This window comes from Lagopus muta, chromosome 5, assembly GCF_023343835.1.
Source record: "Lagopus muta isolate bLagMut1 chromosome 5, bLagMut1 primary, whole genome shotgun sequence".
NCBI lineage: Eukaryota > Metazoa > Chordata > Aves > Galliformes > Phasianidae > Lagopus > Lagopus muta.
The window spans coordinates 48,351,352-48,367,799 of NC_064437.1; the positions used below are offsets into that span (position 1 = coordinate 48,351,352).

At 41.0% G+C, this 16,448-nt stretch overlaps 1 protein-coding gene across 1 annotated transcript; it reads right to left on the reverse strand.

Annotated features, from left to right (window-relative positions):
- GDF10 (growth differentiation factor 10) lies at positions 1 to 14,142 on the reverse strand. The gene is made up of 3 exons (XM_048945146.1): positions 13,803 to 14,142; positions 8,500 to 9,404; positions 1 to 2,801 (listed from the first exon to the last, which is right to left on the reverse strand). Exons 1-3 carry the CDS (start codon positions 14,092 to 14,094, stop codon positions 2,610 to 2,612), a joined length of 1,389 nt encoding a protein of 462 aa, XP_048801103.1. The 5' UTR covers positions 14,095 to 14,142; the 3' UTR covers positions 1 to 2,609.
- Between the last annotated feature and the right edge of the window lie 2,306 nt (positions 14,143 to 16,448).

A 16,448-nucleotide genomic window follows, 5' to 3' on the forward strand; every position in this document is an offset into this window, starting at 1 on the left:
CTTTAATAGCAACAGTACACAAATGTTTGTCTTAGTAATTCCTGTGTAAATCCCTGTAGTGCTTCTGAAGAAGAAGTGCTTATCAAGATCCATGATGTTTTGGCAATTGTAGTTAGCAGTCACTACAAGGTGTCTTAGGTATCTACTTAAGAGTGTTAGAATGAACGGGGAAGAAATGTTGATAGAGTAACATTGCAGACACTCTTGTACACACCAAGTCTTGCTTTTATGTAGGTTAGTGGGGAGGGACACATTTACACAACTCTATTGCCTGGGAACCTGCACCCCATGAATACAGAATATTTGTGATAGAAAATACCTTGTGCCTTAGCAGGGTGGAAGCCTTCCAGGTAGTAGGTGTTGTGTCCTTTCCCTGAGCAATATACTTCTAATGCAATAATAGAGAAGAATAGACTGTCCTTCAAGGAGGAAAGGCTTGGCATCTTGCTCTCTGTGCTACCTCACTGGTTTCAGGAGTTTGTTCTGCTCCTGGCCTGCCTAGATTATTGCATACCAAGTGGGTGAAAATGGAGCACTTCACCAGTGTGTCCTGGCATGGAGGGATAGAGAGAAAGAGAAGTGACAGGCTCAGTAATGGAACATCAGTTGTTAGAGGAGTGTTGCTTTTATGAGGGCTATCGTGAATGTATCAACAGAGGATCATAAGAGAACTAGAGGAAGGCAGAGTTATTTCTGTTAAGACTTTTAATGGAACAGCTGCCAAATATTGTGTTCCATGTTGAAGTTCATTGCTGGAAAAAGAATTTAATGAAAGTTCTGGAAAGACTTCAGAAAAGAGCTATGAGAAATTGTTTTGAGGCTTAGAATAATAAGAAATCAAAGTACCTATTTAAATCCTAGCCAAAACGTAATTTGACCCTGCTCTGTATACTAAAAATACACAGTGAATATATTTGGGATAATAGACAAAAGGGATCTAATAAAAATAGGTTACAGTAAAATCCAATGGATTGAAGCTAAACCTCAATAAATTCAAGCTACATTTAAGCCACAAAAAAACAAAGCTTTTGGAACAACTACTAGTCCAGTAGAAATAGATTATCACTTGAAGTTGGTTAAGCCAAATTTATGCATGTTTTTCAATATTTCCAAGCTTAAAAAACAGAAGCTCCATAATACACGATGCAAAAACTACTGAATGTAACAGAGAAGATTTATAGAATGACAATTCTACTAGTTTTAGATACTACTGTTCCTTCAATTTATTAGCTTTTGTTAAAAGCATGTAACAATCTAGAGAATATAATTTACAAAAATATAAATCTTGGTTATTTTTTTTTTTTAGTATTTCAACATATTAATATATAGTATGTGTTGCTCAGAGCACATGTTTAGCAAACTAAAATCATCCAGCAAATAAAAAGTGTGGGGTGTTACATTATGTCTTTTGTAGAACAAATTATCTATTAATACAGGGTAACCAAAAATGTCAGTATTAACATACGGTGTATGTGAAAGCCTATATAGTGCAAGGTTTATTATTGCACTTATTCCAAGTGCAAGACCTTGCACCTGGAGTTGTGGCAACCCCTGCTGTAAAACTTGGGAGATATAAGCATAGAGCGCAGACCTGCTGAAAAGGACCTGGATGCACTAGCAGGTGGCAAGCTGGGCATGAGCCTGCAATGTACCCCTGCAGCCCAGAAAGCCAGTGGTGGCTCAGTGTTCTGCCCAGAGAAAAGAAAGATCCAGGGATACCTGATAGTGGCCTTTTAGTATCTTGAGAGGGCTAGAAGAAAAGAAGGGGACAGCATCTTTAGAAGAGTCTTTTGTAGTAGGACAAGGGAAAATGGATTCAAACTAAAAGAGGGGGATATAGATTGGGTAGAAGGAAGAAGTTTTTTTTTACAATTGGGGCTGTGGGGCACTGAAAAGTTTTGCCCAGACAGGTGGTAGATATTCTGTCCATGGAGACATTCAAGGGTGGGACTCTGAGCAGCATGATGGAGCTGTAGGTGTCCCTGTTCATTGCATATATATATAGCATCATAAAGGTCCAAATGACCTTTAAGGATCCCTTCCAACTCAAACAATTCCATGATTGTATGATTCTATGACAGTGTAATATACTTGCTTCCTGAAGAAAACATACATATTAAGCCCTTTATTACAGCATGTTTTTCAGTATAAATATGCAGATTATGAGTATTTTAGGCAAAATATTTTGTGTACAGAAGTGATATTCTTATATAAGCCTGCCTTTGCAAGTTCACTTCTCATCTTCTTAAGTAATCGAAGAGATAAAAATAGTAGAAATAGCATATAAAAACATGTTTTAGTCTTTTGATTATGGAAAACTTTACATATAATTTTCTCACTAAATACCAACGCGTCTTGGATAGGTGGGTTAGGAAAACTTTGTAAAAGTATTGAATGCCTGGAAGGTGAATGTACAAGTCAAATGATATACTAAGGCATATCCTTTCAGGTGGGCACGTGTATTATTCTCTTCTCTTTACACACCTTCTGCAGAAGAATTGTAGACTTGCATTCATCTGTCAACTCAAGAGGATTCATTTCCCATTTACAACTTCCCAGTGCAGTTAGGCAGGATCTGTAGGTGTTGTTGAAGATGTATTTGTATGAACTTATCGGCAGGCACAAGTTTCAACTGACATATTGGGGTATACCTTCAAAACAACGTTTTTGTTCTCATCTAAGAATAAGACACTGAGTGAGCTCATTTTGTCAGGAACACAGCAGGGCTCTGGGATGCCAGGAATGATTCCCACTGCTTTCACGATGCTCTGGATTGTAGCGTGATTTGATGGTCTGACAACCTGGAAGAGAAAAGGAAATGGTCATTATTTCATTTATGAGAAGTCTCTTTCCCAAGAGGGCTTGGAAAATGACTACAAGTGTGTTTGTGGGATTTTTTGTTTGTTTGTTTATCAAAAAAGAAATCTATGTGATTGAGTCACAAGGCCACACAGCACAGTCATGCCCTCACATTTCCAGCCTTCTTGCTCAGGATGTGTCCAAGTTTGTATGCCTTCTGCTGCCTTCATAAATACCAGAGGAGGGCACTGGTGGCACAGGCAGCAGTCAGCTGCCTGGAAAGAGAATTGTGTCCATGATGGTAGCTATTAAATGCTGGAGGCAGGTATGCAGGTGAAAAGGGCTAAGGGGGGGGCACGCTTCTCAGCTCTAAGTTATCTCTTATCTGACTGGGAAAATTGGCTACTATAAATATTTCCAAAAAAAATTGTTTCAGTCTTGTAGTAATACTTCTTGTATAAATTATGCTGGAATTAGTTACATTTTCCTGGAGCAATTACTGTGGTTTAAAATAAGTGCTCTAGAAGCAGGTAGAATAGATGGACAATCTCACAAAGCGTTTGGTAATCAGAGGACCCTTGCAAATGAATACTTGATACCTGCAGTCTGCCTGCTACCCTCTGTCTTCCTCAGCAGACTCCCCCAACACCCAAGCTCCTAGCTAGTCTTGAAGCGGGAGGAGAAAACAAAAGGCTGAGAGAGCAGGAAAAACATGAAGTGAGATTTCACCACAGCTTCATATCTATATACTGTTTAGGGTGCTGAACCACCCTATCTATTGATTTTCTGACACAGTGGAAAATTATTTGAGAAATGCTATTAGCTATAATGGCTCTGAAAATAGAAGAAGGAGAGCTAAGACTTATGTTTAGCTACTAAATAGTGTACTATTTATTACTCCTATTTTTTTTTTAATAAAGTAATTTTTTTTTTTTAAAGCATGTATTGAGAAGTTACACTTGGTCCTTGTAATCTGAGCAATGGAATAGTACTAAACAGTTTTTACCAGTTCTGTTGCTTCAGGTACATACAGTCAAGCAGAGGTTTACCAGTGAAGCAGTGACAGGTGTCAACCTTTCTGTGTCACTGCCTCAGCACAGCATGGAATAAATGTTCTCCAAGTACACGATGCAGTAGTGAGGCATGCAACTCATCACTGAGGCTGAAGCTTCGGTGACTCCTGTTTATATGTCATGCTTGAATAATCCCAAAAATGAGTGCAGTAACAGCTGATTAAATCTGTGTGGTCATATTTGGCATTTTGCTACAGTTTTAGTAGTTTTCATCAGATTTGGTACAAGTGACACCTTGGGGGCAAAAAAGAGGAAATTTGCAAATCTCAACATGGAAGCAGATTCTTCGAGTGAGAAGAATTAGTCTCATGTGCTTTTTATTTTTCAGATAACTATGAAGTATATATGAAGCATTATTTATCATGAGAAGTTATGCAGTGCATTGCTAAATCAAACAATGTTTTTTAAGAATTATTCAATTCTGATACATTTAAGTATGACATCATACCAGAAACTCAGAACAGACCTCAATTTCTACAAATGCTTCTAGCTGTTCCTTATTTAAAACAACTTCATGTGAACCATTACAAGGGCAGAATGTGAAATCCAGTTGTGATTCTTCAGTGTTTCAAGACAGCATCCCTGTCAAGATGGTCCCAACAGGTGACCAATCCTGAAAAGAGCCTTTCTGTATTTATCGTGCATTGGCATAATTAGCAACAGTTTACTCTCTCATGCCACCCTTAATCTTAGGATTTCAAAGCTGTCCTCAAACAAGCAGCAGTAAATTAGTCTAGTGTTTGCTATATGAAGTAGAAATAAGTTTTGTGTCAGCAAATCTGGACAGCAAGACAAATGGAAGTAGCCTTTACGTATACAAGCAATTGTGGAGTTTAGAAATTCAAAGAACTGAAGCTCCTAGAATCTAGTTCTTGAAATAACCTGTATGACAAACCTCCTGAAATGGTCCTTTATTCCTTCATAGTGCTACTTGTAACAGTCACAGATCTTAATCTACTACTGAAACAGAGTTTGTTTACCCCATGCAACAAACAGCCACCATCATTGCCTTCCGTGCCAATTACTTTGTTGTAGAATCCCCACATATGAACATGCAGAAGATCCTGCAAGGATCTTCTCCAGCCACACAGCCTCTGGTAACTGTGGGGAACAAACAGATGTGAGCCAAGTTCAGTGAGAGCAGCTGTCACCCCTGAAACTAGTTAGAAACAATTCAGCCTGAGTAAATCAAGCTACCAAGATGACAGCACTAATTAGGTTTCTAATGCCTGGAAGCATGCATATTATGAGCAACAGTGCTTAAAGAGAAAGCTGCCTATTATGGAATATTACCCTGTGTAGAATCTGGCTGCCTGAGTCCTATACCCACAGTGGAGCCAAGCAGCACACCCATCCCACATCCAGCCAGGCTCTAAATTTTCCAGCCCTTCTGGAAATCTGGCCCAAGCACTCAGTGACCTTCGGCTGAGCTTGACTTTAACCTTTATACCAAAGTGCTGAAGTGGAAAGATGGAAAGTCTGAGTTGAATGCCCAGTAGGGATGGTACTGGGCAAGGACTATGTCTTAAATGCTGGCTACTAATTTTATCCATTGGGCAGGTTCTACTCTTTCTTAACCTCTAGGACAATCCTAGCAGGAGGAAATTTTAACCTCAGAAAACAAGAGTGTGTTGATGTAGTTGAAAAGTAAATCTGAAATTCTTCAGGCTTCACTCCTTATTCCTGCTTTATGTTCCTTTTAATGTTTGCTTTATCATGAACCTACTGATAAAAGAACACCCTCTGACACATATTAATAAGCAGTACTTCTTAGCTTCAATAAAGTTTGTTTTTTAATGTTGGGAGTGGAATTAAAACTGAAAATCATAAATGATGCTTTCACAAGGACATAATTGAGATTATTCTAATTACTATTGATAAGGGAGAAGATGTATCCAAATGCTGGTTTCTTAGTGGTAACCATGGCCACTGAACCAGAGGCGTGACATGGCAACAGAAGTCAGTAAAGCACTATCAAAACTAATGCAGCATTCCTGTTATGGCAGCTGAAAATGCAGTTTATCTCGATGCTAACATAGAGGTAATGTTGGAAATATGTCTACATACCTGAATGAGACTGAAGTCTCAAGATATTTCTTAGCATATAAATTTTCTTTAAATAAGATGACTGCATGAAAAAGTTACAAGCATGAAGTCCATAGAACTTGATCTCATATTTCAGAGTAAAGAGGTCATGGATAAATACACAAAATGAGCCCCGAGCTGCTATAGCCTACCTGTTCCTATGCATAAGTTAAAATCTAAGAGTCCTGTTGGGTAAGCTTCAGCATCTTCCAGCTTAAATAATTTGTATTGTCTTCATGAAGCATTCACTTTAAACCTTCTGTGTAAATAAATCTTACCCTTTCCTGCTGGTCAAGCTCAGTTTCTAGCATGTAGATATGCATGACATCAAAACCCCCTATCAGAACAGAGAGGCAGAATTAACTTTTCTCGGCACAACAAAGTGTTGCACTACTAAATGACTGTACTACACAATGCACAGTCAGGGAATAAGGGTTTCAGTGGCAAGGTAAATGAACTTGAGACAAAGCAACTTGTACAAGTGCTGTTTTGTATCAAGAAATGCAGTCAAGTTAGATGTACAGATGTACTAAATAAAAATAATCTTTCAGTGTGATGATTCCCAACATCCCAAGCATATGATTCTGTCCACAATTTTAAAAGAGTTCCTCAGAAATAAGTTTTGTTTCTCCATCACCAGCTGACTGCATGGTCCGAGTCTTTATGACTTAGAGCTACAACCAGCCTTTGATGTAGATCTAGAAAGATTGGATGCATGCTTTCCTGACTTCAGACATATGTGCAACAGCAAAGGCTATTTCTCCTTCCACAATCTTCATAGTAATTTTCATACTCTGACCTGAGCTGAAGTTTCATTCAAGCATGCAGATATCCTACTTGTCCTTGCTCTGTTGGAAGCCATGATTTCAATAAGTTAAAACTGTGAATCTGTCTGTATGCTTTTTCCCTTAAAAATACAAAGCTAACTAAAAGTAGACCTCCAAAACAAATCTAACCAAAACCCCCAAATCTGGGTGTTCTATTTTTTTTTTTTTTTGACACCAAGATGCTAGTACAGCTACAGTAATTCTTCTCTAAGTAGCACATTGAGAATTAAAATGGTTTAGATTTCCAAGAAAATCTGTATTTTATAGCAAGCAATATTTCTAGATGCAATATTAAATAAGTCAGCAATACAAGCTTATTTCATTGTTCCAACTATAAATGTGTCAAATCTCCTTCGATTCTGTCAGCTTCTTTGTGCCATAGTGTTTTGCTTACAAGAAGCCAGGTGTGTTATTTTCCATTTCTTTGGTATGTATGAATAATGCATTAGACCATGGCACAGGACCCATATTCCTAAGCTGCGTTTTGTATTTTGAGTGATCTTTCTATACTACAACAGAAAAGTGAGAACTGTATGTGAGCCTCTGCAAGTTTAATTTTTGCCAGATTCCAGATTCATCCATCAGTTTATGTATACCTGGGTCAGCATTGGCCAGTTACATGAGAATATTTGGTCTGGACACATTTCTTCACCCCACCCTGAAATCTGGATTTTCACTGTTCCTGGACTTAAACTAGCCTGCGTATCTACTCTTCCTGCAGTCATACTACTGATTTCAACATAAGCATACATCAGACCCTATAGGGCAGATTCTTGTCTCAGAGCTTTGATACCCTTTTCTGGAAAACACTATCAATTACTTATGGGCAGAGGGTTCACATGAAAAAAAAAAAAGGCAGTTAAATGAATAATTGGGCCATTTGTAGGTTGAACTGCAAAATAATTACTTTCTGAACATGAAACATGGGCTTCAAACCTTTGCCCTTTATCTGAAAGCCCTATAAAGTGCAAAGAATTTCTGCATTGCACAGGATTGCCAAAATTTCTGCTTGTTGCCATAGAGTAAGTAAGTTGGGAGAAGGCCAAATCAGAATTCCACTAGAATTCAAAAACTTCATATTTGCCTCTTTATTAGGAAATTTCACACTGCTTCTCTAGAAGGAATTCAAAACACCGGAGTTAGAGTGTTACAGACAGCTACTTGGCATTCTCTGCTGTATATGGAAAAGAAAGCTTTTTTTTTTTTTTTTAGCTCCAGCAGGATTTTCTTAATTTTAAGCCTTAATTAAGGAAGCACTTAAGAATTTCGAGACAAATAGCAGTTCAATTGGCATTCTTATTTTCAAAGTAACAAGCAGTTTCTTCAGTTAAAAATGTGTCATTATCCCTCAATTTTTTCCTAAGGTAGTACCAGTGGAATTCAGAAATATTTTGGTACAGCACCTTGTTTTATTAATTTTAATACTGTGGTGATACCACACCAAAATAATTTGGTTTAGTGTGTAACCCCAAGGTAAACTTCAGAGATTTTTTATTCTTCAGCTGAAATTAAAAATAACTTTTTAAATTTTTTTGCACTCTGATGAATGGTAGGAACAGAGTAGAAACAGTGCTGCTTAAATGAGGTTGAACAGAGCATCAGAAGGCAGTGCAATGGGTAGAAGTCTAAAGGTAAAATCTAGCTAACAAAGTAGCCAGGTAGGCAGACCAGTAGTCTACTATTTGCAAGCTAACAGCAATGAAAAGGCATGCTACCTTGGGCATTGGAAATTCACATGTCCCTGCACAGTAGTAGGCATCAAAAGATTTGGGAGATATGATCCATTCATTCCAGCCGATATCCGCAAAGTCAACTTTCATGTATCTTCTTGAGCAAATCCTAGGCTCATTCCATTGTTTTCGCCTTGCTTTCTTCATTGTTTTCTCATCAAAGTTTAGCACCTGAGACTTTGCAAGCATTTCTGTATTTTCTTGCCCTTTTCTCCTTCGGTCTTTACGAGAGGCTTTTGGCTTCAAGGACTTGTAGGCATTCTTCCATATGTCATGCTTATCGTATTTATTGTTATACTCTACGTCTGGCAATTCATTGTTCTGAATAGAACTAGAAAGGTAAGTATCCCTTCTGACTCGAGTATCAGCAGAAGCATTAGGTGACAGACTTCGATCCCCATCATTGGAAGGGAATGGGTCATAACGCTGTAGGGTGACAGACACACTGTTAGGTTCAGAGATCGCAAGGTCATTGGCATAAACCAGTATGTAAGGCAAATGACTGGTGACCTGTTCAGGGAAGCCTTGGTGTTTCTCCCCAGAATCGAGCTCAGCACAGAGGATAAGCTCTGCGGATCGTTTTGATTCTTTTATGATATGTGAAATATCCTTGGCATGCCAAGCCCCTCGCCTTTGAAGAAATACAGTGATGTTCCCTTTCAGTTGTCCATAGGCAGAATTCTGGGGGATGCTTCGGAAGATGAGGTTGAGCCGCAAGATGGGAGGCAGGTGTAGGAGGCGGCACGATGAGTTCTTGGATCGCTTACAAAACACTTCCCGGTGCCGAGGATGTTTGTCGGCATAGAAGTGAAAAGTGGCAGCAAGAACCATCTCTGAATCCTGCATGGATGTTAGATTGAAGCAGTACAGGGGCTTCTGCGACAAGAATTCTGCAAAAGAGCAAGGAAACCATTATAAATATCCAAGATGAAAACAACAGCAACAATAACAAACAAAACACCATCAATCAAACCACTCATCCTTACAAGTGGATGAGTTAACTTTGCTTTTTGCTTACTCTCTTCCATCCGGGTAGTAGATTCAGCTTGTTGGAGTCACTTCAGCTTAAAACGGTGCAAGCAATGTTTGCAGTTATACTTAAACATAACTTTTCCTATGGCACATGAGCAGATAACATGTCTAGACAGAGCATCATGTCTCCATTGACATTAATGTTTTGACAGCATCTCCCTTGTTCTCTGTACTTCACTATATGCATAGTGTTCTTGGTAACATACCTGGCCCAAGTGAAACGCTGCATGTGGCAGAGAAGATAGCCCTTGACAAGTATCCCTTTTTCAGAGGCATACTGCTTACTCCCTTATGCAGATCAATAAAATGCATAGGAAAAATATGTAAGACTAGCTTAAAACTATACAGGAAAGTGGTAGCAGAACTAGGAGGTGATCCCTGCTTTCTTAAGCTCAGACTGGTAATAAAAAGCATTAAAGGACAATAGTGGGTAACCACTAAATTGGTGCTTGCTGTCTTCCAGTTCAGATATGTGCTGGCTAGAGTAATCATTTGGACTAAACCACGGTGAGTTACACTGTTCACTAATCCCAGGACTGCATAGATAGTCTGGAAGTAACAGTGGTTCAGTAGAAAATTTCCATCCACATGAGCTGTATTTTTTTCCTAATGCAGTGAAATGGAACAGCCTGTACCGATACCCATTCAGTAACATTTTCAAACATGGCAGAGCAGCTGACAGGTGGCATTCCATGATGCAACCCTGCTTGTTTCTGCAGTTCAAGACAGGATTCTTATCAGAAAACTTTTTGTCAGTACTAGTCATGTCCAAAGATGCTCAGTTTATGAAAAAATAAGAGTTTAGATTCGAGTCTTTGGAGTATTTTTCTCCTAGCACTATCAGTTCTACAGAAACCTCTCAAGCTTATGCATCTTTGGGATAAAAGTGTTTCAAATGTGAGTGTTTCAAATGTGGGCTGCGCATGAGAAGGGAATTTGGAATTAGAGCTCGGAAAGGAAATCTAAACTTTTCTAAATTAGTTCTGTATTCCAAAGTGAAACAAATTACAAAAAAATCAAATCTCTTTCTAGTAAAGAGTCCATCTATAGCCACTGAAAAGCTGGAAAATGCCTGGAAGTGTGTTTTTTGTTAGAGACTGAGGAATCCTGAGTTTTGGAGAAAGCATAGTAGTATAATAATAATTAATCGTATCATTCATGCTTTTATCAGTATTTCAGCCAAGAATTGTTATGCTTTACAGGTCTACTCTTAGTTGAACGGTACTAGCTATATATATTATTAAAGTTATTAATATTTTACTGATTGTATCTACCTTCCTACAACTTCAAGTTCAGGATGCAGGAAAGATGTACTGAAGGTGTATGCAGAGATGCGTAGAGAAAGAACAAGGAAGTGGCCAAAGAAAGAAAGTAGCTTTTAGGGGTAATCCACCTGCTAGGAGAACACTGCATTGCAGTAAGTGAAGATTAGCAATGCAGATTTACTGATAACATATATGAAAAACAATATGCAGAAAACCTAACTTAAAATGCTTTTAAGCTATGAAATTACTTTAAAGCAACTGTAAATCTCTAGAGGCCAGAACTACAGTTTTGTGAGAAATCTTTATTTGCTTTTCTTTCACAGACGCACAAAACAGTCTTAATTAAATTGCTGCTATTTTCTAGTCTTCACCAAAGCCTGTGCTTTATTTAGTACAGAAGATGGATGGCATTCAGGGAATGAGACTGAACTTTAAGAAGCAATTTACAGGAGGGTTTCGTGGCTTAGGCAGCTGTTTGCTGCCACAAAGACCAATTCTCTTGTCTCAGCAACCTAGATGAAGTTGGGCAATAACTTCATATCTCACGTTTGGTAAGAAACTACGTTACAAAGCCACTTATGACTTGACTGTGCAGCTAACTTTGGTCAAATTGTGCTGTTTTCTAAAGCTACAAAGTTCTCTGAAAACTGGAAAACATCTAAAGAAAAAATATCTACAGACTTGTTTGTCCTGAACTAAAACAAAACTTGAACTATGAACTAAGTGCTTATCTCTCAGCACTTTATCAGAGAAGCAACCAACTCTTGTGAACACACGTGGAGGTGAGTTGAGAAGTGGTGATGAAATGTCTGTGGAAAACTCCTAAAGCGCTAGACAATTCTAAATGCTGCCAGAGAAACAACATTATATTTGGAACAGGTGCAGAATTCATATGCTATGCAGCAATTAGCTCACACTGAGTATGGACTACTATTACATCATAACCCAGACAAAACAGTCCGTACCCTTTAAGGGATGTGGGATGTATGCTTTCTGAGGGCTAAATAGCAGTACAACTCTGTAGCTGAGAAGACCTCAGTAAATGCGTATGATGATGGAACAAACTAAGTGTGGGCTGACATGTTGTAACTGTGGTCCACTTTATCACAGATGCTAGAGCGTGCAACATCAAGGGGCTTTAAGCTGCAGAATAAAAATAAAAGGTTACAAGTTTTCTGAAGGGGACTAATTTTTTTAAGCCCATTCCTTGGAACAACAAAGAAAAAGTCATTGTAGGTAGAATCTGTTTTGCTTACCTAGATAAGAAGTGTCATCTATATTTCATTAAGATGAGATACTCCACATCTTGTTAGGTGATCATACCGATTTATTCTCTCAGAAGAACACAAGAATTTCTTGGAGGATGTAGAGGGAAAAGGAAACCATACTGACTGGCAAGTTTTTCCCCTCCCTTTATGTTGTGTCATTCTGTGGTTCATTTCCGACCATTCATCACTAGTCCAATGAATTAAAAAGAAATAACATCTTTTTTTTTTTTTTTTTTTTTTTTTGTCATAAAAAAGTGCAAAGGAGCTTCTGCTTTCACGTTGCACATATTACTGGGGAGAGACAGAACCCAGTAGAGAAGGTATACAGGTGGAATACAGGAGAAATGAGTTTAGACACAAGTGTGTTTTATCCCTGCTGCATGACTCTATGCAAGTTACTCTGCAAGAATCTGTCATGACCTGATAGATGAGCAAAATGCTGGCATGCAGTTGTTCAGTGCCACCTGTATGGGTAGGAAATGCTATTTTGATGTTTTGAAACTGAATTTAGCCATGTGGATGTAAGTTACCTGAGGGAGGGGGAAAAAAAAAGAAGAAAAAGTATTCCGTACTGTATTCCTACCAAATCACTCTTAGTGGTATGGGGCCTTGCTTGGATAGCAGCAAGTATCACTTGAGTATCAGTTTGCCAGGAAAAGTACAAGTAGAAAGGGGAGGTCATGAAACAACCACTCACAGTGAAAGCTCCTTCCTAACCCCTATTAGTTAGCAGCTGGCTAATGATGTAAAGCACGAAGGTTTATTTTCCTCCCAAATGACTGCAGATACTGTACACCTTTACTCCTGGTTTACATTGTCGTTAGCCACATTATCTTCCACGGGATGCCCTCCTTCTAAAACGGACTGGATGACTTTTTAATATTACATCTGACACTGGATAAAAATCTAATTGATATGCACTATAGAGTATGAACTATTGTACAGTAGTCTAGTGACCATTCGCTGATAAGTCACCTATTATTTGTGCCTATGAAAACAATTCTTCTGTAAGTGTAACAAGTGACATTCTAGAAACCAACCTCATTCTCTAAGAACCAACATTCTAGTTATGATCTCTAACTCTAATAAGAGTCAACCAAAGGAAGACATTTTCCAGGTGGTTATTTTAAGTTTCCTCGTCAACAGATAACAAATGTGAAGAACACCAACTAAGTAAAGAACTTATTTCGAGGGAAATAATAGTATGTGTGCTGTTGCATCTCCATAGGCCAGCCTCCAGCTAAGTAAAGAAGGAAGTAAAGCATCTGCCTCAGGTTCAGGCGACGCGAGAGCCCGAGATGCTGAGCAGCTTGAGACGGTCCCGTAGGCGGCACTCCTAGAAACCTCGGAGCTGCGCCGGCAGCTGCAGCCGTCGCTGCTCGGGGCGTCTCAGGAAAGGTCTGGGAACGGCGCTCCGTTCGCTGACACTTCGCATCTCCCGCAGCGGAGGCTTTCTAGAGGCTTTCTAGAGGCTGACCGCTTCGGGGCAGATACTGTTGGTGGACAGTACTGTCAGCAGCGATGGGAAACCACCAGCGGAACAGAGGAGAGGCATCGCATCCCCGTATTAGACAGGGTCCCCTGGCGTTCCCCCCGGCTGCGCAGACCCCTGGGGGGCGGGACACCCCGCAGCCACTGACAGCTGCGGGGAGAGCCCTGAGCTTCAGAGCGAAAGAGCAGCGAGCAGGCGGCGGCGGCGGATTCCCCCCCCCCGTCCTCTTACCTGGCCTGCCTTTGAAGCTGCGGACCGTGTTGCCGTGGCCGGGCCGGCTCCCCTCCCGGTTGTACTTCTCGTAGAGCTTAAGCATGTGGACAGCTACCATGTCCTGAGCGATGCTACTCAGCGCCAGGGGCTGCGGGGCGCCCCCGCGGGGCTCCGGGCCGGGCGAGTCCCGGGCTGGAGGCGGCTCGGCGGTGCAGCCGAGCTGGTTGCCCGCGCCCTGCCCCGCAGAACAGCGGCAGCCCGCGGGCCGCAGGGCCCAGAGCAGGAGGCAGCAGGCCAGGCGGGCGGCCATCGGGGGCTGCTGCTGCGGGCGGCCGGGCGCAGAGCGGAGCGGCGGCGGTTCGGGCGCTGCCTGCGGCTCGCTCTGTCCCGCACGGCTCCGCCACACGGGGACGAGGGGGTGGTGGGGGTGGCCTCCCCCCGCTGCTGATGCCGTCTCCGCCGGGCCAATCCCCGCGCCCGCGGGGCGAGGAGCTGGGGGTGGCGGGGCAGGGCGAAGGGCTGTGAGGGGTGCGGGTACCCGCGAAGCGGACGCCGCGTCGCTCCCGAGTGGGGCTTCCCCGATCTTTTAAGCGTAGCGGGGAAAGGCTCTAACGGAATCAGCCCTCAGCCGCTGATTGGAGACGCATGTCCTCGCCGCGGCAGCGAGCAGGCACCTTGGCTGCCTGAGCCAGCGGGGTGGGGGCGAGGGAGCGGCGAGAAATACCCGCTAAAAGGCAGAAGTGAGCACAGAACGGGCGATGCCAAGGGAGCAAAGGGCGAGTGAACGGGGGTGGTGTGAGGAGCGGGGGCATACACTCATGCAGGAGGAGGTGCGGGGGCTTTCTCCCTTCGGACCGGCGGAGCTGAAGGCTCTGCCGTGAAAAAGGAGTGCCGAAAATAGCGGTTGTTTCCAGCAGTCCGGAGAGCAGTGAGGTCCCGTCGGGTCGGCGCTCAGGAAGACCCCGTGTGAAGCAGCCAAGAGTGCAGCAAGGGTCACTGATAATTCCGAGGAGATGCTTAAATAGTAGGGGTTAAAGGGGATGTGCACGGGTAAACTTTCGTCACTGGGCTATTTCCATGTGTAATCTGAAGGAGGAGAATACCAGGGTGAATTTCTGAAGGATTTACATGGCTTAGGTCGGAGGGCGTTCATTTCAAAGTGAATGGTGCGTGTTGCACTTATCCATCATGTGACACAGGTAGTTCTGAATCCTAGCTTGTAGTCACCCAGTGGGCAGAAGATCTGTCACAGTGAACAGCAATTTTAAGGCAATGTATAATGGAGGCCAGTGTATTTTTAGAGAATTTGTTCATTCTGCCTCTCTTTTCAAATCTTGTCCTCCAGTAGCCAAGACAGTTACTTTTCTTGGAGAGTATACAATGCAATAATTGAAAAATTGTTGGAAAAAGCTACTATTGCTGTGTATAACACAACTCTTTTGTGATGTTTTAACCTTGGAGTTTCAAATCTGAGCAGATACTATTGAAAGGCTCTGAACCGCAAGTTTGTCGTTTTTGGACCATTACAAAGAAAGGTTTGATTCATTTTTAAAATTAGCACCAGGCCACATTACTCTGTGCCCCTTCAGTGTCTGAAATGAACAATTTGCAAATACAAATTTGTCCAAATGTAAGTTACTGAAGTATCAAACCTCCTATTAATTAATCTTTGCTTATAAATAAGCCAAAGCAGCCTTTGATGGATTATTTTTTTTTTTTAATTTCTCCATGGTAGCACGCTCATGACCTCCACTGGGGGTGTGAGCGAACCTTTTGTTGTTTGTGGTTTTTGTCTGTACTATTTCTATACAATCAAGGTCCTGTGAAAAGGAGGAAGAGGCAGCAGGAGGTAGGAACAAGCTGGGCTATTTTGGACCAATGTCCCATTAAACGTTCTCTCTCTCCTTAACTCACTCCAAACTCCTATTCAGGCATACACTTTGTATCAGTCTTTAACCTGCACTAAAACCTGTAGGACACTGATACTTTGACACCGTTGGGAAAGAATTAAAGAATCAACCAGGGATGTCTAATATTTCTTGCCTTATTTTATTGCAGAACAGCAGGAATTCTGAGTCTTTAAAGCTCTGGTACTTTGACTCTTTTATGCATCTGAGATGATGAAATAAAAATGTGTTTGGTAAAGGAATTCAAATTAGCACTGGGTCACATAATTCCCCTGTTCTGAATATGGTCAATCAATGGCATCTCTAAGGCATCTAGAGGCAAGAGCTATGCAATTTCTGCTCATGCAGAATAATATTCCTAGCGTGGAAATTTCTGCTAATTAAAGCTCTTGCCAAGTAGAGTCTCTTTTTTTCTTCTTCTTAAATAGCTCAAGTCAAAGCTTTGCAAGCCAGGACTTGGAGAAAGTCTCTCTATAGTTAGAGCAATGCATTCAAGATTTTAAACTGCAGATTTAAGCTTCCTGCTAAAATCATCATGATATAAATAGTGTTACATATCATTAATAACAGCTTTTTTATTTTTTATGAGATTTCTTGTGGAATTAAAGACATCTGCACAAAGGAACTATTGTGATCCATGCCTCTTTTGTCATACAACATAGATGTGGGAAATACATAGGGAAAATGTAGGAGGGGATATACAGCATCAGGAAGGGAATCTTTTTGTTCTATGGCAAAGTAACTTATTAACTCACTT